Source organism: Euprymna scolopes, chromosome 26 (genome assembly GCF_053919585.1).
Source record: "Euprymna scolopes isolate OS-2025 chromosome 26, ASM5391958v1, whole genome shotgun sequence".
In the NCBI taxonomy this organism is placed as follows: Eukaryota; Metazoa; Mollusca; class Cephalopoda; order Sepiida; family Sepiolidae; genus Euprymna; species Euprymna scolopes.
In genome coordinates this window covers 3,662,327-3,685,905 of record NC_136507.1, presented here as the reverse complement: position 1 = coordinate 3,685,905, position 23,579 = coordinate 3,662,327, and the positions used below count along the sequence as shown (strand labels likewise).

The window sequence follows — 23,579 nt, the reverse complement described above, 5'->3', positions numbered from 1 at the left end:
CACACATTTACATATAAGTTTTTGCTGTTAAACGAAAAATCCAGCCGACCAATTTTTTTTTTAATTCTCTAATCAATAACTCGTGTATTTCATTTATTTCTACTTTATCGAGTGAATTTTTTTTTAATATCTAAAAAAAAAAAAAAAAAAAAAAAAAAAAAAAAAAAAACATTGAATGAAATAGAAAAAAAATTCAAGCATAACATGAGCTTTCATTAAAAAAAAATCAACGTGATTTAAATAATTTTTTTTAAGTTTTACACTTTGGACTTTACAGTTAAATTTCAAAAAACACTTTTTGGTTCGTTTGTTTTAAATTAAAATATTTTATTTATTCATCTTTTATCTTCAATTTTTGATAGATAAAACTTGGATTAAATTAATTATTTAAATTTTAATGGACATTTCAAAATGGGGAGGGGGGTGAATTTTAAAAAAAAAAAACGTGTGTCTAAAATATTATATTCAGTTTATTGGAAAGAGCATAAAATTTCACATTGACCCTGAAAATATCGTAAAAATTGAACCAATAGAAAAATTGATAGATTTTTAAAGTTTAAAAATTGAAAAAATTTCACTCGTAAAATTCAATTGATTTCATACGTAACAAAAAATGGCTGGTTGAACGCGCACTGGTATTTGTAAACAGTTTTTTAAAAATAAATATTTCTATTATTTTTTAAACAACTTTAATAGTTTATTTTGGAAGTATATTTCATACAGAAAATAAACAACCCACTTTAAAAAGAAAAATTACAAGTTTTTTTTATATTTTATTCGCAGTTTTCTGTTAGGGGTGTCAAAAATTCCATAAAAATTCTGATACACCTACTGCAAAGGGTGCCCACGAAACGAGTAGGCAAGCAGCATACAGCAAAGTACCATACAAAGCGCGGGCACCTTTGTTAATACGTACATATTTCCAATTATTCCTTCACTGTCATTGTCATTTTCTTTATCATTATTTTTCATTATCCACAACCACATAAGATGCAAAATGGCAGACACTTAATGGGAGAGATATAGTTGAGCAGCAGCACACATTTAAAATGTAAATGCTAAAATATTAAATTACTGTAGCCTTTCAGGACGATACAGCTAAAGTTGTGTTCCCTACAATAAAAGGAAAATTGCGATTTGATTTTCAACCGTTGCATCAAATAAGATTAATTTATTCGTTCCAATAAGCCGAGAGGTCATGAAATATCACATCTGACGAATGAAACAAAGAGAAAGAAAGAGAGGGGGAGGGCAACATAAATCCTTTCTTTTGAAATCGTGATGTAGCGTCAGATGGACAAAACACCAACTGAGACCCCCCCCCCCCCTTTTTTTCTTTTCCGGGGTTAATCACATAACGTTTCATGAAATGCTGATGGATGAATGGGTCAATTTTTTTTTACTTATTTTTACATTCTCCCTCCCCATTGTCGATTATAATAAAACGGTATACAAAAAGAATTCCTCACAAATAAAAAGGAAAAAGAAATATGCTTTCAAAAACGGAAATTACCTTCGTTATTTGTTAAAATCCTCGGCTGCTGGGATCAGAAAACCTCATTCACACACTCACCCCCCCCCCTAAAAAAAAAAAAAAAAAAAAAAAAAAAAAAAAAAAAAACTCAAATGTGCTTGTTTTACATTAAGACCTTTTTTCCAACTAAAGATAAAGTTCTGTTAATGTAAGAAAAAAAAAACAAAAACAAAAACAAAAAGGCTATATACTCAATTGTTTCCCAAAGTTATTAACTTACAAACAGAAAAAATATTTGATAAAACACAAATTAAACTTAGTTGCAACTGATAATGAAACATACACACTTGAAATTTATTTTTTTGTTTAAAAATTTTAATTTACGGTTGGCGTTCCAAAAGTAATGCTTTTTTTTTTTTTTTGGTTTTTGAATCCTGCCCGAATGGATGAGAGGAAATTGCAAATTCATAATCGCTGAGTTCATGCATTCATGACCAGAGTGTTTTCTGTTGCCGATATTGATGGTGTGAGCTGCTAAGAAAGCAACCTGCCATTGCATTTTATGAAGAAACTGTCAATCAACTCCGTCTTATTGTTCAATTAAACAGTCTAGACCAGGGGTGTGCACCAGCCACATTTGAACTTTGTAACCACAATGAGGGCCTGTTACCGTAAGAAAATTAACTCTTATGGAGACTTATGAGAACTGATGATACTCCTGACGATTATGACGTATGAGATCCATCACAACAACTAAGTTGTTCGGACATCCACACACATGATTTTTTTTTATAATGGTGAAGGCTTTGTGCAGAACCAACCACACTTTGATACAACTGATTTCAATTGGTGCAATGGCTGCCACAAGACAAAGCAGAAAGTAGACCTCAGGTTTTAAACCAGCTTTTCTTATCTCAAATGCATGTCTTAATGAAGACTGGGAATGCATTCCTCCCAGTGGATTGAAACACGCCCGCAGATACCAACCTAAAAATTTCTATGCAGTACATACAGCGCCAAGCATCTCAAATTATCACCCATGTGGTACTGGTCACGCTCATCTTTCTATGAGAATTATAGTTAAATAAGTTCATTCAACAATATTGTGAATATATTTAGAAATAAAAACAATATTGTGAATATATTTAGAAATAAAATATTCAAACATTTTTTTACTTTCTTTAATATGAAATTTAGTATTTTGCATTTGTACATAATTTGTCAATGTTTGCTCTGACAGATGTTGTGGTCACTCTAAGTTGACTTGATAAATTTCCATTTGTGAGCGGACTTCGGTAGTGATTTTTTGTGAACTTTTGTTTTTTTTAAATGAGTCACAACAATATGTACTTCTAAAAAGTGAAATCATTTTCCTGGCATCATTTACTCTAAATTGGGATGCTTTCCGCACATAAATTTTGCAAAAAGTTACTAGATCTACTTTTATGATCACGAAAACAAATTGAAATTAAAGTGCGTAATTATATTTAAAAAAAAAAAAAAAAAAAAAAAAAAGAAATCTGGTTAGGCAGGACAGGTTCTGGCCTGCAAGTCGCCTATTGCACATCACGGGTCGAGATCATTCTTGACCTTTTCACTGTTGAATGTGGTATGTTAGTCCTGCGCAATTCTAAAAGTTCACCCTCCCAGGCGTGAGTTTATTGCTGATCGCCTGAAGCGCCTTTATCAGAAAATGTCGATGGGGCTGCACATATTTTTTGCAGGCTAGAATTTTTTTCTCGGGGGTGCTGACTTTCCTGATCCTTGTATCTTCTTGCAGTAAAGGGAAATAAATACATTCGCCTCGGCATCTTTTTAGTACTTAAGGTTTGACATTACCCATCAGACCCTTTTGCAGTACAGTTTGGTTGAGTTTTAACCTAAAACTCAACCAGACTGTACAAGCATTTCCCTCACCCCCACTCACAACAGCACTCTCTATGATTATAACCAATCAATTAGTACTCAAATTAACCAATCAATGGAAACCATTTGAAATTAATAAAAATTTGATTACAAATAAGTTTATTTTTACATCTGCTTTAGATATTTTCCCATTTGGCAATTTTTCTTTTTATTTGACTTCTTATTTTACTTTTATGAATAGAATTAACGTTAAAATGTTGGCTCTGTTCAGATACTATACTTTTTGTTCTCAGTCAATAAGGACTGCGACAATTTCTATCCTAATCCAGAGTGCCTCATTGCTTTTGTTGACCTACGAGGGTAAAGTTAGAAAGGTTGGTTTTCATGTGGCTAAAATTCATCTCTCCAAAAAGAAACATTGGATTGAAACAAAAATCAAAATTACCACAGTCTAGAAGGATTTCTTCTTCACTGAGTGAGGACAGAAAAGATAAAGTATAGTATTTGAACACAAATAAAAAAATAAACTTGTAAAAATGGACAAATATTCTAAGCAGACGGTAAAATAGACTTTCATATATATATATTTTTTTCAATATTAAAAGCAGCTTCATTTTCAATTTCAAATGTTTGCCATTGATTTGAGTTAATTTGAGTCACATGAGACAGGCCATTGACCATTGGTTGTAATTAAGGAGATAGGTGGGCATAAAAAATGCCGTGTCCATTACCTCCCAGTTTTAGAGATGGGTGCTATCGATCTCCTACAGCGCCCCTACCGGGGAATACCGACGGTTCTTTCTTTTTATACCCGACCAGGGCGGGGGGAGGGGAATTTGTGCCACCTTTTGCTGCAGTGACAAATGACTAATTCAAATTGAGCCGCTGAATAAAATCAGATGTTTATATATATATATATATATATATATATATATATATATATATATATATATATATATATATATATATATATTATATTTTTAACGGGAGAAAAAGTTGGTTCCAATCATCCTATTCCAAAGATGACATAATATTTGGTTTTCGAATAGGATACAAATGTAGTAGTACAGTAGTACAGTACTTGTTCGAAAGAAAGAAAGAAAATGTAATGTTAAGGAAAAAATAACTGAACTCGTGCCAATGATAATTGAGTCCTTGACAATTTGATGAAGGTCGAGGTAATATATATATATAGTTTCACCTTTAAAAAGACAGACAGACATCATAATAATATTACAAACAACAAAGTAGATAAAATTCAACTTCAATACCAAAACGTGAAGGAATAGTGTCCCTATGTTGTAACCATTTAACCAATAATACCATTCTAGGTAAAAGGAGACCAGTCACGCAAAGCAAGTCACAACTCGGAAAAATTAGTTCACGATTCAAACTTTTTTTTTTTTTTTTTTTTTTTTCACAACCAAGAAAAATATGATCCATTAGATCTTTTTATTCTTAAGGGATATTTTAGGGGTGCTTTTGTCTAATGTAGGGGGGGGGTTGAGATTTTAGCCGCAGAAAAAAATTAAAGGAATGGAATCACTTACAAAAAACTATTTAACAGTATGCGCTTCATTATTGCTACAATAAAAATAAACAAATCAAAACACGCTACTTTTCCGTTGCCTTACAGAAGTTTTAAACTTTCGGGATTCCTTCTGATCGTTAACAATGGATAGTGTCTGTATCTATATCTGTGTGTGTGTGTGTGTGTGTGTGTGTGTGTGTGTGTGTGTCTCTCTCTCTCTCTCTCTCTTTTTCTCACACACACAAAAAAAATTAAAAAAAACTGAAACGTCGTCTTAGAGAAAAAACGGATTAGAATTGGGTTACTAAGATTTTGTTTTTTGTTTAGTTTGAATTATTAATTGATCGAATTTTAAAGTTTGCGGACAATTTTCAGGATTTTTCAGTTAAAACGATTTTTATAAGTAAAATTATTTAATGTACAATTTCAACTTCAGTTAAAAGATTAGTGTAGTTGAAAGATTTAAGTAAATGTGTTAATTTTTTTTTACAGTAAAAGTTACTTGCTATGAATGAAAATATTAAATTTAATATTTTCGGTAAATTAACACCTTTTTCAAGCTATTACGTGCGAGGACAACACTGAAAAACATGGTAATCTCCTAAGTCATTGCTCGGAAAAAAATGAAGCTACCAAAAAAAAAAAAAAAAAAAGCACTTCTTGTATTATCAATTAAGAAAATAAATCTTTTATTCACTTTAATAAAATTATGTAATAAATCATTTTATATAATAACTAGCAGTTCAGCCTGTCTTTGCTCGGGCCCTACTGTTCATAACTTTATGTGCACACGGGTGTGTGTGTGTAATATATATATATATATATATATATATATATATATATATATATATATATATATTATATAAATATAAAAAGTTCGACTCATGTCCAAGTAACCGACATCTAAAATTTCAAGTGCTTTTGTTGAAAAAAATTGGCGGAAAATTTGGTAGAGTCTGCAAGAGTAAACTCTTAAATTTTACCTCTTGGCAGCCAAATTTTGGCCCAGAAACTGATTAAAAAAGCTTGTTGCGTGTTTGAATAGCCTTCATGTAAAATTTGGCCGAATAGTTTGCTGACCCCTTGGAAACCAAATTTTCGGCCAAAATAGATTAAAAAGTTTGCCGTATGTCTGATTACACTATATAAAATTTCAAATGTTCAGACCAAAAATTTAGTAGAGACTGCAGAGGTCAATATTTTTTTAACTGATCCCAATTTTGACCCCTTAATATTTGTTTTGGGCTTAAATCAAATTATAAAGTTTGATCCAAGTCCAAGTAACCTACATCTAAAATTTCAAGTGTTTCGACAAAATTGGCAAAGGAGTTTGGAGTTTTCAAAGTTAAAATCGTTGAACTTTGACAAATTTCTGACCGAAAACTGATTAAAAAGATTTTCCCAAATCTTAATATCCCTTATGTCAAATCTTGAGACTGAAAATTGACAGTAGTTTGGTAGGGAAATGTACACACACACACGATTTTACTTTTATAGATATATAGATTTAATATTTGATGATAGAAGTGTTTTTTTTTCGTAATAACACAAGTATTCCGTTTAATTGTCTTACACAATAAAACGTATCCACTTCCGGTAGCTTGATTTTTTTTTTTCCGAGCACTGGTTTAAGAGATTACCACATGGCGAAAAAAAAGAAAACAAAAACATTAAACAATTATTTCATAATTTTATAATTTAGAGTAGGTGTCAATTTCATAACGGAAAATAATCAATTTCCGGGCATTTTATCTTTTTAAAGCAGTTAGCTGTTTTGTTACTAACCCTAGGTCAGACTTAGACATAATATATCATCCACAATCCTAGAATGTAATTAACAATATTTTTGGTTAACTGCCCTAAAATGCTAGAATGGCTCGGAAATGAAAAATGTTAGGTTAAATTTATTATTAGTAGTAATCATTATTACATTATTTAAAGAGAATACTGTGGGAAAGTAGTCGAATTATGGTTTACTTATTTGTGACCTATTTGCAGCTGTAATGACGCGTGTTTTACTTACAGTCACTATTTACGGTAAATTGTTGAAAAGAATTTTTTTAGGAAAAAAAGGAGTAGCTGAGTGTGTTAATCTATAGATAATACCGTAAAAACAAACTAACAGAAACAATTCAACCGATAAAATTAGCTAAAGAAAAGAAAATTATTCGAAAATATTCAATTATTTTTTCCTTGAAATTCGAACTTATGGCATTTAATCACGTCCTCGCCATCGAATTGCTTTTATTTAAAACATTAAGTTTACAAAAAATAAATAAAAAAAAAATAATTCTGCAATAGTCACTTGAAATATGAACAACTTTATTTTTGTTCATTTTTTAAATCAACTGAGAAACGTTTGCGCTTTCTCCAACTTTACAATAGGAAAATGGAGAACGGAAACTAATGTCCTAAAACGAATGTCCCCTTCCAGGCGCTTTCAAAGTTCAAAAAGCTTTAGACATGAACAAATTTTTTAACTTCTGAAAGATTATGAAAGGTAAATGTTTACTTTAACTCCTACGACTAATAAAATTTGATTTTCTCAGGGTTTTTGAAGTCGCCGACAACGAATCTGATATTCAAACCCGTCGCAAATTTGTTTGGATGGTATTAACCCCTGGACCCTCGCACTATTTTGTGTCATCACACTGCCTTCGTTTACGCTATTCTTACATGATGCGTCCGCGCGTAGTAAAGTGACTTGTCACATCGGAGGAATTTTTAGCGGATATTTGAAATAAGGTTTAAAAAAAAAAAAAATTTGGTTAATTTTCTATGTTACGTACTTTTTTATGCTTTTTTTAACTGATCTAAAAATTAAGTTTTCACGAGCGGTGTACAAAAACGTTTGTTTTTAATTCCGACACTTCTGCATGACAGTGACATGAGACAAATGTGCGTATTTAATTTAAAGAACGGCTGGTAGAGGGCGTGTGTCAACCGAACAGAGGTCGATAACTCGTACCTTTCTAAAAGTTCGTACAAAAACAATCCCTGAGAAGGGGTTTTGGAACAAATAAGGGAACTATCTATCTGTGCAAAAACACTATATTCCAAGAAAAAGGTTTCAATGAAAATCATTCTTATTAAAACTGCAAAAACAAAATTTCTAGAAATTTTTTATGAATAAATAAATAAAAACAGCAGATTTTTAGTTTACCGACCCTCGGCAGCCACCTTTAATTTGTCGACTTTTGCATGTTTTCGAGTACGCTGAGGACGAATATCGCATTTATTTTTTGCGCAAACACAGTTATCCGTATTTGAAGACATGCAATATCCAACGTAATCTATCATTTTTAATGGCCGCCATCTTGTTTTCCAAGAACGAAAAAACGCCAAAAAAAGGCTAAATATACCACATGTAACTGGAAGCCCTATTCCCCATCGCCGGCATTGGCGCAAAAAAAAAAAAAAAAAAAAAAAAAAGGGGGGGGGGCAAATTCCAAGAACTCTTGAGCGAAAAGAAAGAACGTAAAGACAAGATCAAATTAAAAGCAGTATTTAGAGTAATATTTATTTCCCTTCCCTACAACAGAACACCGACCACTAATTTGTTTTTTTTGTTGTTTTTTTTAGGGATATTCGAGATTGCTAGCCACAAATCTGATGATCAAATCCGTCGCAGATTTACGGTTTGCATGGTATTAACACCTTTTAATTGATCTAAAAAAAAAAAAAAAAAAAAAAAAAAAAAAAAAAAAAATTAAGTTTCCACGAGCATATTTTATGTTTTTCGTTTTTTTTTTTTTGGGGGGGGGTATTCAATTATATAACTTGTAGTTTAACAGGTGCTTCTGCAGTTTAATTGGCCGCGGTCGCCACAACACACCGCCCCTCCACCACCTCCCCAAAATTATAACACGGAATTTCTGTGAAATGTTAAACAGTATTCTACTCGGTAAATGTCGGGGCGTTACTTATGGAAAAACGGTTAATCAAATTGCAGAAGCATCTATTAAAATACCGTGAAAACTTACTGACAGCAATATTTTTACTATTAAAATGAGGTGAAAACTTTATTTTATGAAAAATATTTGTCATTTAAAATGTCCGCCATGCATTCATGCACCTTGTGAAACGTCAAGTGACTACGCGCTAACGCGCAGTTTAGTAAAAAAAAAAAAAAAAAAAAAAAAAAAAAAAAAAGTGAGAAAAATGTATATAAATGAAGTGAAAAAAAATAATGTAATTAAGAAAATGAAAAATAGATTGTCCGTTTCGATATCGGGAAGCAGAAAAATATCCGGAAGGATGAGGGGGGTGCATTTCGGCCTTGAATCCGAAAGATGTTTTTTGGGTCATGTTTTGGCCCTTTTGGCTCAGTTTGGCTCTTTTTTTTTTGGCGTTTTTTCCTAAATGGGAAACAAGATGGCCGCCAACAAAAACAGTGATTACGTTGGATTACTGAATGTCTTCAAATATGGATAACTACTTGTTTGCGCTAAAAATAAACAATATTCGTTCTCAACGTACCCGAAAACCTCAAAAACAAAAACTTCTCCATTAAAATTATATTTTGTTACATTGACAAACAAAAATTACATTTTGATATATGTTTATACAATTTTACTGTGAAAAAAAAAAAAAATGTATCTTTTGTAGAAAAAAATATTCTTAAACCTCTACAATCTTACTGCGAAAAATAAAAAATCTTTCTGTAAAAAAGAAAAAAAAATTCTTAAATCTCTATAAACGTTTCATGTTTTTTTAATTCTTGTTTATTATTTTTTTGACCAAGAAGAAACTGGCGTTATCGCCTCCTAACAATGGCGCTCGCCCGAATAATGCAGAAGTGCAAAAAAAAAAAAAAAAAAAAAAAAAAAAAAACACGCACACACACAGATGAGACTATTCTGAGTCCTCACCGCTTCCGGAAACAAGTTCGCAGAAAGCGTCGGGAGACTACTTGACTAATCTGAAACTGCATTAAACTAACGAGAAGAAAAGCATCTCTAGCTTTATACCCCCCCCCCCTTTTTTTTTTTTTTTTTTTTTTTTTTAACTTCTAAGAATCATTTTTTAGTACTCTAAAATTTTCCAGTCGTGTCGTGTCATGCGATGTAATTTCCCAAACTGAATAAAACAAAACACGGTATTAGCCTTAGGCTAATACTAGCGTTACAGTAGGACCTTTCGCCAATTCGGTCTGTTGAATAACTGCACTTAAGTCAATACGGACAAATATGACGTTATATTTCCACTGATGGTAGCGGCCTCCAGCTCCCAATAAAAACAAAATACTTGGAGGTGGGGACAAATATTTCATATAAAAAAATGAGTTTCTACTGGGGTGGGGGATGATTACGTATAAACACCCTAAAAAATTTGGTAAAAAATTAAAATATTTTAAACTTTAAAGTGGGAGATCAGTTTAGTATATGAATTGTAAAATGATAATCATTTCTTGGTTTGAGTAAAATGTTAGGCTTTTTCCTGTTGTCACTCGGACTTAGGGTTAGTGGTAAGGTTAAGAGAAGGCGTGTATTTTTTCTTTTTGTACCCACCAGGTTTTTAGGTTATGGACATTCATATGCGTTTAGATATTGATTACATTGCCAGTGCTTGTGTGAAAAGCTATTTTTAGATAGCATTTTCCATTTTTACGGTATCTTTTACTTGTGATTGAAAAATCACAAAAGTAAATATATTTTTTTAAACATTTACTTTTAAAATTTTTCAATCACAAGTAATGGATTTTTATGTTATTTCAACATTGCATTATTCTGCATAAGTATTGAAAAATATTGCATACACCAAAAATCACAGAAAATGAGCTAATAGAATTTGAATAAAAAATAAAATTTATGTATAAGATTAACGATTTTACAATAGAGTGACGCCATGTGTCGTCGTTTGTATTTACATGAAAATATTTGGTTCACCTCCCTTAAATAGCACTAGCGCAGTTACCCGGCGTTGCCTGGGTGGGGAATGGTGTAGTAAGGAACCCCGGTAGGTAGCCCGGGTGGAGAGAGGTGTTAAAAAATTAGGCAGACAGACTCAAATCCGTAACGCGAAGGAGAAAAAAGTGAAAAAAATTAATGTCTTAGCGATCGCCGATGCGTCCATCGCGAAACCCGAAGTCATAAACATTGGAATTAATAGTCAAAAATGTCAACGAAAAAAAGCGACCCCTCCTTGTGAAAAACGGCCGAGTTGAGGGTGAAGGAATTAATGTTTACGATATTTGTTGGCAAAGAGACTGAGCTTTCAAACGATACCAATTTTGTCAGTGTTGATCATGCGTGTCGAAAGTTTTAGCAAGACATACATGCATACACACACACACACACACACACACACACACACTAACAGACAGGTGAGATTTATATAATAGACTAGTGGGGATACGCGGCATTGCCTGGGTGTTTCGGTGATGTAAGGGTGGGAATAAAAAGCAGCCCAGTGGGGGGGGGACACAAGAAGGTGGAGAGAGGTGTTAAAAAATAAAAATAAAAAAATAGTGGTTGTAGGCTGGAATCCATACATGATAAAGCCAAACAAACTTGAAACGATGCCACGGTGGGAATTTTAACTCGATTTAAAAAAAAAAAAAAAAAAAAAAAAAGACAATGTCTGTTTGCGAATCTGAGATATTACAATCTGGTAAGTATGCGAAAACTTCTTGTGGAATCTAACCAACGCGAGAACTGATGCAAAAAGTCTTGCACCCATTTTGCCTGAGTGCCCAGCGTTGCCCGAGTGTTTGGAGGTGTGTATTGAGAAAAAAAAGTGGTAGTAGGCGGGCAGGCTCAAACCCATACCACGAAGGAGGAAATGGAAAAAAAAAAAAAAATGCGACATCTTTGCTGTTGTGCCCATTGCCAAACCGGAAGTGACGTATGTTTAAATTAAGGCTAGTCAATCGAAAAGAGGGGGTTGACTTTCGAAAATATTAGCGAAAAAAAGAGACCCCTTCCCTGTAGAAAAGTGCTCAGTTGAGGGTGAAGGAATTAATGTTTTTGGCCAATTTTTCGAAATTTGTCGTCCGAAAGGTCACGCTTCAAAAATGATAATGATCTCGTGAAAATTTGTCGTCTCTGTTGAAAGTTTTAGGCAGACATACAAACATGTAAAACAGACAGGTGAGATTTATATATTAGACTAGCGGGGGGGGTACCCGGCGTTGCCCGGGTGTTTAGAGGTGTGCGTGTTGGGCGGCGGGGGATGGGGAAGGGAGTCAAAACAAGAATAAGCGAAGTAAGAACCCTGTTTAAATATAAAAAAAAAAATTTTTAAATGTTAAAACTTCTTTAAAAAAAATCGTTGCCCGGGTGTTTGTGTTGGGGAAGGGGGCTTAAAAAACAAAAGTTTTGGTAAGTAGTTAGGATCGAACCCAAAGCCTTGAGGTGAAGGTGGAAAAGAAAGTGTGCAAAAAACCTGACACGTTACCCACGCGGCCAACAAAAAGCAACTTAAACACGTTTGAATTTATTTAAGTATTAAAAAACAGAATTGACACGTGCCCGCAATAAAAGTTAACTCTGCTGCTTCTAATTGACCTCATTAATGAGGTCAATTAGAAGTAGCAGAGTTAACTTTTGCTGCCGGGGGGGGGGCAGCTTTCGGGTTTGTTTAACCAACTATGGCTGGTTGTGTCCCCAAGATGTTGAGGGAAAAACCAGCTCCCTATTGTCCAGATTGAATAGCAATTGTCTGATATAAGGAGTTTGGCACCACATTGATCAAAGCTGATTGCTTCTGGATGTTCCCTGGTGCGATTGCCGGGAACAGTGGGTATTTATTTGCTCCCCCACCAAACAAATTAGGCACAAGGCCGATTTTTAATCGGAACAGTGAAGGGGAAATGGGGACCAACTCCCCGGGGAGTAGGGGAGCTGGATAGTGACAATTGGTATGAAGGGTTGCCCCTACATTGACCAAGGTCTTATATGTGGGGTTGCCCCCACATAGGTCTTTGCTTCAAGAACCGGCGCAATTGCCAGGGACAGTGGTTATTTAGCCTTTCGGCCCCGACCTTGGCATTATCTACTGCCAAGGCCTCATTTGGGGTCCGAAAGCGCTTAGGCACCAAGGCCAGTAAGTGGGGGGGGGGGAAGCGGGGTTGTATTACTTATACAAATATATATTTGTTTAACTTTTTCAAATCTAACAAATAAATGTTATCAAAGGCAAGATAAGTTACTTTTCTACCTAATTGGATATGTTTTCAGTGTTTTTTATTTAATGTAACATGTTTATTCAGCTTGAAAAACAGTGTTTACTGATGTATTGGAAAATTCAAAATGGCGCCTGACTCTTTGACATGCTAAGTTTGGGAAAAGAAGTTAAAAATAAAAAATATACAAGATACTGTTAAAAAACCCACCAAATATGTCAGCCTATGTTACGGTAACATATTTAGCGAGTTTCTAACAGTATTTTGTCTAGTTTTTTTTTATTTTTAAATCCTTTTCCCAAACTTACCGTGTCAAAGAGAGAGCCGGGCAGCATTTTGAATTTTCCAATACATCAGTAAAAACTGTATATTTTTCGAGCTGAATAAACATGCTATATTAAATAAAAACACTAAAATATTATCCAGATAGGTAGAAAAGTAACTTATCTCGCCTTTGATAACATTTGTTATATATTTGTTTTTTGACAACTTTTTTTGAATCTATGTGTACAGTAATACAAGTCCAAAAAAAGATTTTTTTCATAAATTTTATTAAAACGAAATAATTTAGGTATGTATTACTGTACACAGATTCGAAAAAGTTTTCAAAAAACAAATATAAAACAAATAAATGTTATCAAAAGTAAGGTAAGTTACTTTTCTACCTAACTGGATATGTTTTTAGTGTTTTTATTTAATGTAACATGTTTATCCAGTTCGAAAAACAGTGTTTACCGATGTATTAGAAATTTTAAACTACATCCGACTCTCTTTCACACGGCAAGTTTGGGAAAAAGAGTTAAAAATAAAATATGCAAAATACTATTAAAACTCCACCCAATATATGTCAGCCTATGTTACGGTAACATTAAGCAAGTTTCTGAAAGTATTTTGTCTAGTTTTTTTTTATTTATAACTCCTTTTCCTAAACTTACCGCGTCCGGACGCCATTTTAAATTTTCCAATACATCGGTAAACACTGTTTTTCGAGCTGAATAAACATGTTACATTAAATAAAAACACTAGAAAATTATCTAGTTAGGGAGAAAAGTAACTTATCTTGCTTTTGATAACATTTGTTATGTATTTGTTTTTGACAACTTTTTCGAATGTGTACAGTAATACAAACCCTTTAATTTTTAAACGAAAATTTCAATTTGGTAAAAGTTTTGGTATTTTTTTTTTTTTTTTTTTTTTTTTACAAGTACAACTCCCCGTTCACATTCGAAATGTCGACTTTTATAGGTTTTCGGGTATGCTGACAACGAATAACAGCTTTCAGAATAGACACTCCCAAATTCCCCATGTCAAGAACGGCTTTCAGGACAGACATCTCCAACCTCCCCATGTTGAGAACGGCTTCCAGAATAAACATTCTTGTCAGCATACCAGAAAGCCTATAAAAGTTGGCATCTCAAATGTGAACGGTGTTGCGATTTTGTTGGCGCATGCGCAATTAAAAAAAAAAAAAAACGAAACGAAATTTAAATTTCCGTTCCATTTTCAAAACAAACCCTCGAAATGTTTAATCAATCGGGACCTCCAATGGCATTTGAGTCCAATGCTCGGCACAGAATTCTTGAAATTATATGTTCACTTTAAGTTTAGACTTCCGGTATTAAGTTTTATTCGTAATGGTTTTCTTTTGGTGCTTGTCAAGGTAGTCGACAGATCCATTTTAAAAATGGGCCGACGCACACGAGTGCTATTTGTATGTGTATTTCGCTAGTAGGGTAGCAGCACTGCTACCCTACTAGCGAAATACACATCGGCTTTTTTTTTTTTTTTTTTTACATAGGCATCACCACTTATCAAGGCTACGAGGTCACTCGAGGATAAGGGTTAAAGAGTATACAGTAGAAATTGGATAATATAGTAATCGTTAGTAATGGAAATTCGGTAAATTTGTTAACTTCACTTACTGATCCGCGTTTATTTTAAAAATCTTATTTCTAAGTTCAATTAAAGTTTTTTTTTTATTCAATTGTAAGGTTAAAGTATAGAATAGTTACAAAACACCCTCCCCATGTTAAGAATGGCTTCTTAAATAATGTTATTTCAGCACTTCTAGTACCGTTAACTTATATGGAACAGCTCATAAAAAACTTGTTTACGTTAGACTTGAAGACAACCATATTGTAGTCAGCTGGAAAGCAGGAAAACGGAAGACAATTCCACAGGCGTGCAGTTGAACTGCAGTTCTAAGAAAGAAGCTTTTTTCATGGAATCTACGTTTAGGTTTAGGCACAGATAAAGAGTGGAGGAAATTATTGATAGTGTTTTCTGCTAGACGGGTGTTTTTTTGTGAAAGTTTAGTGAGGGGGTATCATAGACTGGAGCTCAGTCGAGCACTTGCCATGAAAATAAACTCGCAACATCTCTTCTGTAAGAAAGAGGTTGCAGGGAAGAGAAAAGGGCATCCCCTATGAGGCTACGAAGTTTATTTTGAACTATCAAGGCTGGATAAATCCTTTCTATCAGGTCCTGCCCAGATGTGGCAACAGTATTCCATCATTGGACGTACCTGGTTGTTATATAGATAGAGAATTGTCAGCAGTGAGATATCTACTGGAGCGATAGAAGGATCCCACCATTTTCCCAGCAGCCTTGGCAACGGATTTAATGTATGTGTTCCATTTCAGATCAGGAGTAAAGGTCAAGCCCAGAAGAAAGCATGAGGCCTCCAAGACGAGAGCCATTTCGATTGAGGGAGACATTATTTTTACAAGGAAAGAATTTTTGCGTGTGTGTTTGTTTTTTTGTTTTGGATGGATACTTTTTTTTTTTTTTTTTTTGCCGGAGTTTATGTAATTATTAACAGGAAAAATGGTGAATAGGATTTTCAAGTTTTATGATACCTGTTCTTATTAAATTGTTAGGTGAAAGTACATGTGAAATCCCTATCAGCTACTGTATTTATTAGCGGGGGGTGGGGTGAGGTTCTACTTAGTGTCCCTAATGTGTATGTGACCAGCCACCGGGTGACCTGACGGAGGGGGGGGGGCGAACATTGGGGTAGGCACTTAAATCATTAAAAAGATAACGGTAACATAAGTGCATAAGCACCAAATTTGATTTGTTTTCATTTTGTTTGTTTATAAAATCCGGCAAAAAAACAAAAACAGATAAAACATCGGACGGAAGGGTGGTGATTCTGTACTTTCATCTCACAATTTATCGTAAAACTAATTAAACTTGAAAATGCTATTTAAAAATAGCGCGGGTACTTTCACCTAACAATTTAATAACAGGTATTTTTTTAAACATTCATGAAGGCACTTAAACCATTAAAATATAACGGAAACATAAGTGCGTAAACACAAAATTTGTTTTGTTTGGCTTTGCTTTCATTTTGTTTATTAAATCTGCCCCCCCCCCCAAAAAAAAGTAAAGTTTTTTTTTCAATTTTCGGGTTTGTATTACTGTAAATTTAAATTTGAATATATTATGTATTGACCTTTTCTCTTCAATTTGTGAGTAAATTAATTATTTACTTTTTAATAGACACTTAAAAATTGGGGGAGGGGGGGGCGTGAATTTAAAAAAAAAAAACGTTTGTCTAAAATATTATATTCGATTTATTGGAAAGAGCATAAAATTTCACATTGATCCTGAAAATATCGTAAAAATAGAATCAATAGAAAGATTGATAGATTTTTAAAGTTTAAAAATTGAAAAATATTGAGTTCGGAAAATTCATTACTGTTTAAAAAAAAAAAAAAAATATTTCTATTACTTTTAAAACAACCGTAATAGTTTATTTTGGAAGTATAATCCATAAAGAAAATAAATAACCCACTTTTAACGGAGAAATTCCGAGATTTTTATATTGTATTCGCAGTTTCGTGTTAGGGGTGTCAAAAATTCCTACAAAAATTCTGATACACCTACTGTACAGTGGACAGTCTGTACACAGATTCGAAAAAGTTTTCAAAAAACAAATATATAACAAATAAATGTTATCAAAGGCAAGATAAGTTAATTTTCTACCTAACTGGATATGTTTTTCGTGTTTTTATTTAATGTAACATGTTTATTCAGCTCGAAAACTAGTATTTACCGATGTATTGGAAAATTCAAGATGGCGCCTCACTCCCTCTTTAACACGTTAAGTTTGGGAAAAGCTGTTATAAAAAAAAAAAAACTAAACAAAATACTATCAAAAACCCGCCGAATATGTCAACCTATGTCACGGTAACATATATTGAGCGAGTTTTTAACAGTACTTTATCCAGTTTTTTTTTTATTTATAACACCTTTTCCCATACTTGGTGTTAAAGACAGAGTCAGACGCCATCTTGAATTTTCCAATACATCGGTAAACACTATGTTTTTCGAGCTGAATAAACATGTTACATTGAATAAAAACACGAAAAATAGAAAAGTAACTTATCTTACCTTTGATAACATGGTAAATTTTCAGATTAGGTCCATACTCCATCTCCACAATTTTCGGTATTTTTTTAGATTAGGTAAGGTGTCCACCTCCACAATTTTCTTTTAAATGACATTGAGGGTTTTCGACTATGCTGAATACGAAAATCGCATTGAAATTTTGCAGAAATAATTAGTTATAGAGATATAAAAAGTTGTATTATGCATTGTATTCTTTGGCGGCCATCTTTTTTACGCGCGTGCAGTGTCAGACATAGGTGAGTAGATTTGTTTATGGCGCGCGCACGCGTGTAAAAGGTGGCCGCCAAAGAATACAATGCATAATACAACTTTTTATATCTCGATAACTACTGATTTCTTCAAAATTTCAATGCGATTTTCGTATTCAGCATAGTCGAAAACCTAGAAAAGCCGTCATTTAAAAGAAAATTGTGGAGGTGGACCTAATCTGAAAATTTACCTTCTTTTTAAATAATAGTATTTTCTAGTTTTATGAGATGTTATCAAAGGCAAGATAAGTTACTTTTCTACCTAACTGGATAATTTTCTAGTTTTCTTTTCTTGTTTTTTTAATTTAATGTAACATGTTTATTCAGCTCGAAAAACATACAGTGTTTACCGATGTATTGGAAAATTTAAAATGGCGCCCGCCCGACTCTCTTTGACACGGTAAGTTTGGGAAAGGGAGTTATAAATAAAAAAAAAACTAGATAAAATACTTTTAGAAACTCGCTCAATATATATTATCGTAACAGTCTGACATATATTTGGTGGGTTTTTAACAGTATTTTGCATATTTTTTTTATTTTTAACTCCTTTTCCAAAACTTACCGTGTCAGAGTTGGGCGACATTTTAAATTTTCTAATACATCGGTAAACACTGCATGTTTTTCGAGCTAAATAAACAGGTTACATTACTAAAAAACATTCAGTTAGGTAAAAAAAAAAAAAAAAAAGTAACTTAACTGTACTTAATATTTGTTATATATTTGTTTTTTGACAACTTTTTCGAATCTATGTGTACAGTAATACAAACCCCATTTCGATTCACTGAAGTCAATAGGAAAGTCGCACGTGTTGCCAAATTCACCTGCTTGTTAAAAATAAGAAAGAAACGCCACGGCTATGTCCAATAATAACATTGAATTTTATTTGCACACAAGGTGTTGATAAAATTAAATTAAATATTAGGTGTAAAGTAAACAAAACAGCACGTGTTGGGTTTATGTCATCTTCTTGTTTAAAACATTCAAACTTTTGAGGAAATGTTTTCAAAAGTTTTAAAATGTCCACTTTGAAGAAATTGCCACTATATGCAAATGCAAAAAAGAAAAAATCAGATTTGTTTTAAGGGGGTTCCCGGTTGGAGTCTAAATTATTTTTGGTAAATTTTTATGACGTGTCCCAGCGTATTATACCCCAACCTCCCATGTTAAGAACGGATTTCGGAATAAACATCCCCCTCCCAACCTTGAAAGCCGTTCTTAATGAGGAGGTTGAGGGGGTTACTCCGAAAGCCATTCTTAACACGGGTAGGTAGAAGTGAATGGGGTTAACCTGTATGGATAGGGTCCCGACGTCCCACCTTGTTCTGACTTAGGGAAAAATTCGTCTGGCGTAAGCGGTGTCGAGGCGAAAAAGTACCCCTTCAATAAAGTGCCGAGTTGGTAACTTAAAAAAAAAAGTTCAAATAATTAGTATTTTTTACCCAAAATTCCAAATAATTAGAATTTTTGGTATACCGAATTTTTAATTCAACAGTTCAAATCATTAGAATTAAAAAAAATTCTGTCGTATCATGCGGCGCATGCGCCCTCGGTTGTATTTTCTTTTCGTTACGACACTACGACATCTATCTCCACAATTATTCCGGGGCCCCTTAATTTTGTCGGGGTTGCTAATAATTTCTTCGTGTGAAGGGAGGGAACCTCCAACAATAATTTGTTCCTTTTTACTTCTGTCATTTGTCTTTGACAAATGACGCACATAGGTCTTTCTTTTCGTAAGATGTTATTTTCTCGTAAGAAAATTTTCGCCTCATTGTAACAACTCCAAAATTTGCTCATGCTTGTCAAATCTATGCTGAAGGGGTTTTAGGGTTAGGGTAATTTTCTGCCTAGACACCGCTTACGTCCGACGGCTTTTCCCCGAACTCAGAACGAGGCGAGACGTCGGGACCCTATCCATACAGGTTAACCATATATGAAGATGGGGTCCCAAAATCTAAGAAAATAAAATAAATACGAATGAATTTGAAAATTTTAGATGCTAAAACTAAAAGAAATGAACCTTTGAGTAAATGTGAATCTTAATATCTTTTTTCCGAATCTCCAGTTAATTTTGCCAATTTCTTTATTTAGATGGAAAAAGTGCAGGACTTTTTCAAAAGTTTTTTAAAGAAAAGAAACGAGATTCTTACAATGAACATTCTCCAATTTTCGTAACCCTTTTTCCAAAAAAGTTAATTTCTTACAAAACAAGTGAATATTGAATTAAGTCGGGACAGACAAGCGGGTACTGCTTTGTGATATTTTTCTAAACACGGTCGTAAGTGAGAAGGCCTTCACCTCACGAGAGTAAACTTGTACAGGACAGGACACTACATACGAACGGATGTCTTGAGAATTGAATATCTTTCACTTAAAAATTAGACATGAAGTTTTCTTAGGAAAACTTCAGTTTTTTCTATTACTTCCAAATAGTTTGTAGTAATTGAATAAAAAGATGTAGGAAGTATATATTAGTTTTCCAAAAAGTCTTGTCCAATTGTTTTTATAAAGAGAGAGAGAAAACAAAAGGGTATTAAAAAGATACTTACCTCGGACGTTGCCTGGAGCACCAATCAAGATCCAAAAGAAATGCAACAGTACAAAAATCCGTTCGAAATCACGCATAATAATTATCACAAAAACCGGATAACAAATACGGCTAAACTCCTACATAAGGTGAAAATAACGATGAAAAATGAGCAGATCTTTCGATAGTTTTAACGGATCCACGGAGGAAAAAAAATAAATAAAATAACCACAATTCTTTGTGTTTGAAAAAAAAAAAAAGAAAAAGAAAAGAATCCAAAACGGGTGTCAGCAAGGGGAGAAGCGCGTTAGATGGGTGCACGTTGAATGGCACATCTGAAGAAGCGAAAACTTTCCCAACTTTGGTGGGTTAGAAATTAAATATCAAGTAAGGCAATCCAAGTATCAAAAAAAAAAAAAAAAAAAATGAGGGAGACTTTGTAAACAAAATATTTTTGTTTAAAAAAACCGCTAGCTGCGGCCACCGGTCCTTTCTCTCCGTTTCTCACACTTGTTCAATAGAAATTTTCGAGTATGCCGCCACCACCACCACAACAACAACAAAGCACTAGTCCCCTCTCTCTCTCTCCGCATTAGGCTTCATCGCCTCCCTTCTCCTCTCTCATCGCCTTTTGCGAACTCTCTACTCTCTCAATGTTTTTTAACGACTCTCTTTGCAACTTTATTCTGGCTTACTTCCCCGCACCCCCTTTATAACTTTTTCTTTTTCTATCTGTGCCGTTTTCCTGCTGGGAGAAAATAGCGTACAGGAAAACAAGTCTCCTTCTACCAGCCTCCTCCTCCACTCACGCGCGTGCACACACACACACACACACACACACACATACCAATGCAGATGCAAATAAACATATGGTGGTATGGTCGTTGTAAAAAAATAAAATAAAATAAAATGACAAACTCTGAGGACGATTTTTCCTTTGTGCAATTTTTCTTAAAACAAAGTCCTTAAAAATTCATGACAAAAGAAATGAATCTATTTTTTAAATCGCTAAAAGGGTATTAGTGATGAAAAGAAAAATCGCCATTCTCAAAAATGTTACTTTTTCAATTCAAACCATTACGGATATTCGAAGTAGATTAATCTGTAGAGTAAATGTGGTATTGTAGTGATTGCTGCTGGACAAAGGGTGAAAGCAACAATGTTTTATTGGGTCCAAATATGTCTAATATTAAGATACATTCTTTCATACACTTCCCACATATAAATGATATTCTTTATTTACAAATAACTACTTTGAAACAGTGCGTAACATTTTTACTGTGTACTGTGGACAACTGGACAAGTTTTTTTGTTTTTTTTCTTGCCGTTAATTTCCTCAAATGCAAACTCTCTCTCAAAAAAAATATTTTTAGTTTTTGTCATTTTGAACATTAAACTAACTTTTCTTCAATAATATTTTATATACATTTTCTTTTTATCCAACTGTTTTAGTTAGATTTTTTCCTTTAGTGATATTTTAACGACCTGTTCTGGTGCTATATCTCATCTTTTCTTCTCTAGATCACTGAAGCAGACATCTTTCCAGACTGAGGAAAATTTATTTTTTGTCCCAATCTGAGAAGCTCATTTTGGGAGAACTGAATTGAATTCCCCACATTAAAACCTGGCCTTGTGTCTAACTCTGGCGATGTGGGGAGATAAATAAAAAAGAGCAAGTTTTTTTCAGGTCCTAAATATTTTCCTAAAATTGTCTCTACGATAAATCACTATAAGAATCCTAAAACTTGTTAGATTTAATTTCATTTTCGTCTTTGCCGTAACAACAATCCGCTCGACAGGTTTGATGGAGTATGGGGAGAGTGCTGCTTGTGTGTATGTGTGTGCGTGTGTAATCGAAGGAACACTGCAATAGAATGACACTAGCGAAATAGAACGCATGCGTGTTTGTACGCCGAATATGAATGGTGTTAGCAGAGCGAAACGTCTCATCATAATGCCCCCCCCCCCCTTTCATTTCATCATCATTTCATATGTTTAAAGCTGAGAACTGTGTGTCGTCATCCCGGATCAATAAAAGTGTCAAACAAAGCGAATGTAAATAAAATAAAAAAAATGAATTGTAAACTGCAAAGAATGCTCAATTATTGATAAACACATTTACATCCACCCTTTCTCCTTTTTATTTTTATTCTTTTTATTTCGTTTGGTAGTAGAGAGAGTGGGTAACTTTTATTTATATAATCGTCTTTCAACATTTCATCTCTCTCTCTCTCTCTCTCTCTCTCTCTCTCTCTCTCTCTCTCTCTCTCTCTTCCCGAATTGTATGAAAAATATTTGTGTCAAAGTTCAAGAAAAGTCATTTAAATAGCAAATTGCAGCTTTTCTAGAGAAATTTATATATTTAAAATCCGAAACCAGATCCACGAGATGGTTTCAAATGATCTGAAATAACTAAAAGGGGAGACTTGATTCCAAATATTTCTCATGTTATATCTCCCCTCTTTGGTTTTTCATACATAAGTAAATTTCACAATGTTTAAGGATTATTGGATGCTGAAGATATTCTTAATCATACCCTATTTCCAAAAGAGGGAAGAAATAATATCTTGGGTTTGTATTACTGTACACATAGATTCGAAAAAGTTGTCAAAAAACAAATATATAACAAATAAATGTTATCAAAGGCAAGATAAGTTACTTTTCTACCTAACTGGATATATTTTTTGTGTTTTTATTCAATGTAACATGTTTATTCAGCTCGAAAAACATACAGTGTTTACCGATGTATTCGAAAATTCAAAATGGCGCCCGACTCTCTCTTTAACACGGTAAGTTTGAGAAAAGGTGTTATAAATAATAAACTAGACAACATACTATTAAAAAACCAACGAATATATGTCAACTTATGTCATGGTAACATATATTGAGCGAATTTTTAACAGTATTTCGTTTAGTTTATTATTTATAACACCTTTTCCCAAACTTACCGTGTTCGGGCGCCATTTTGAATTTTCCTATACCTCGGTAAACACTGTATGTTTTTCGAGCTGAATAAACATGTTACATTGAATAAAAACACAAAAAATATATCCAGTTAGGTAGAAAAGTAACTTATCTTGCCTTTGATAACATTTATTTGTTATATATTTGTTTTTTGACAACTATTTCGAATCTATGTGTACAGTAATACAAACCCAATATCTTTAATTTCGGAGAAATAATATCTTTAATTTCGGAGAAGAGCTAAGTAAATATTAATCCTTTTTTTTTTTTTTTTTTTAAATGAGAGTAGATAATGCATTGTGGATGCGTTATCGACAGCTCTCGTAACTCTCACTTCTCCTTATTTGTTCCTCAGTCCTCATTTAATTCAATGCGTGATTTTTCTGACAAAGGGAGAAGAAAAGGTTGTATTCTAGGTTGGCAGGATT

General features: G+C 33.4%; 1 protein-coding gene across 1 annotated transcript in view; it reads right to left on the bottom strand.

Moving 5' to 3' along the window:
• Nucleotides 1–20,810, bottom strand: part of LOC145247896 (uncharacterized) — a 341,390-nt gene extending 320,580 nt beyond the window's left edge. Inside the window, exon 1 of the mRNA XM_080109515.1 lies at nt 20,210–20,810. Within this exon, the coding sequence (XP_079965641.1) occupies nt 20,210–20,285 (76 nt within the window). The 5' untranslated portion in view covers nt 20,286–20,810. The remainder of the gene's footprint in view (nt 1–20,209) is intronic.
• Between the last annotated feature and the right edge of the window lie 2,769 nt (nt 20,811–23,579).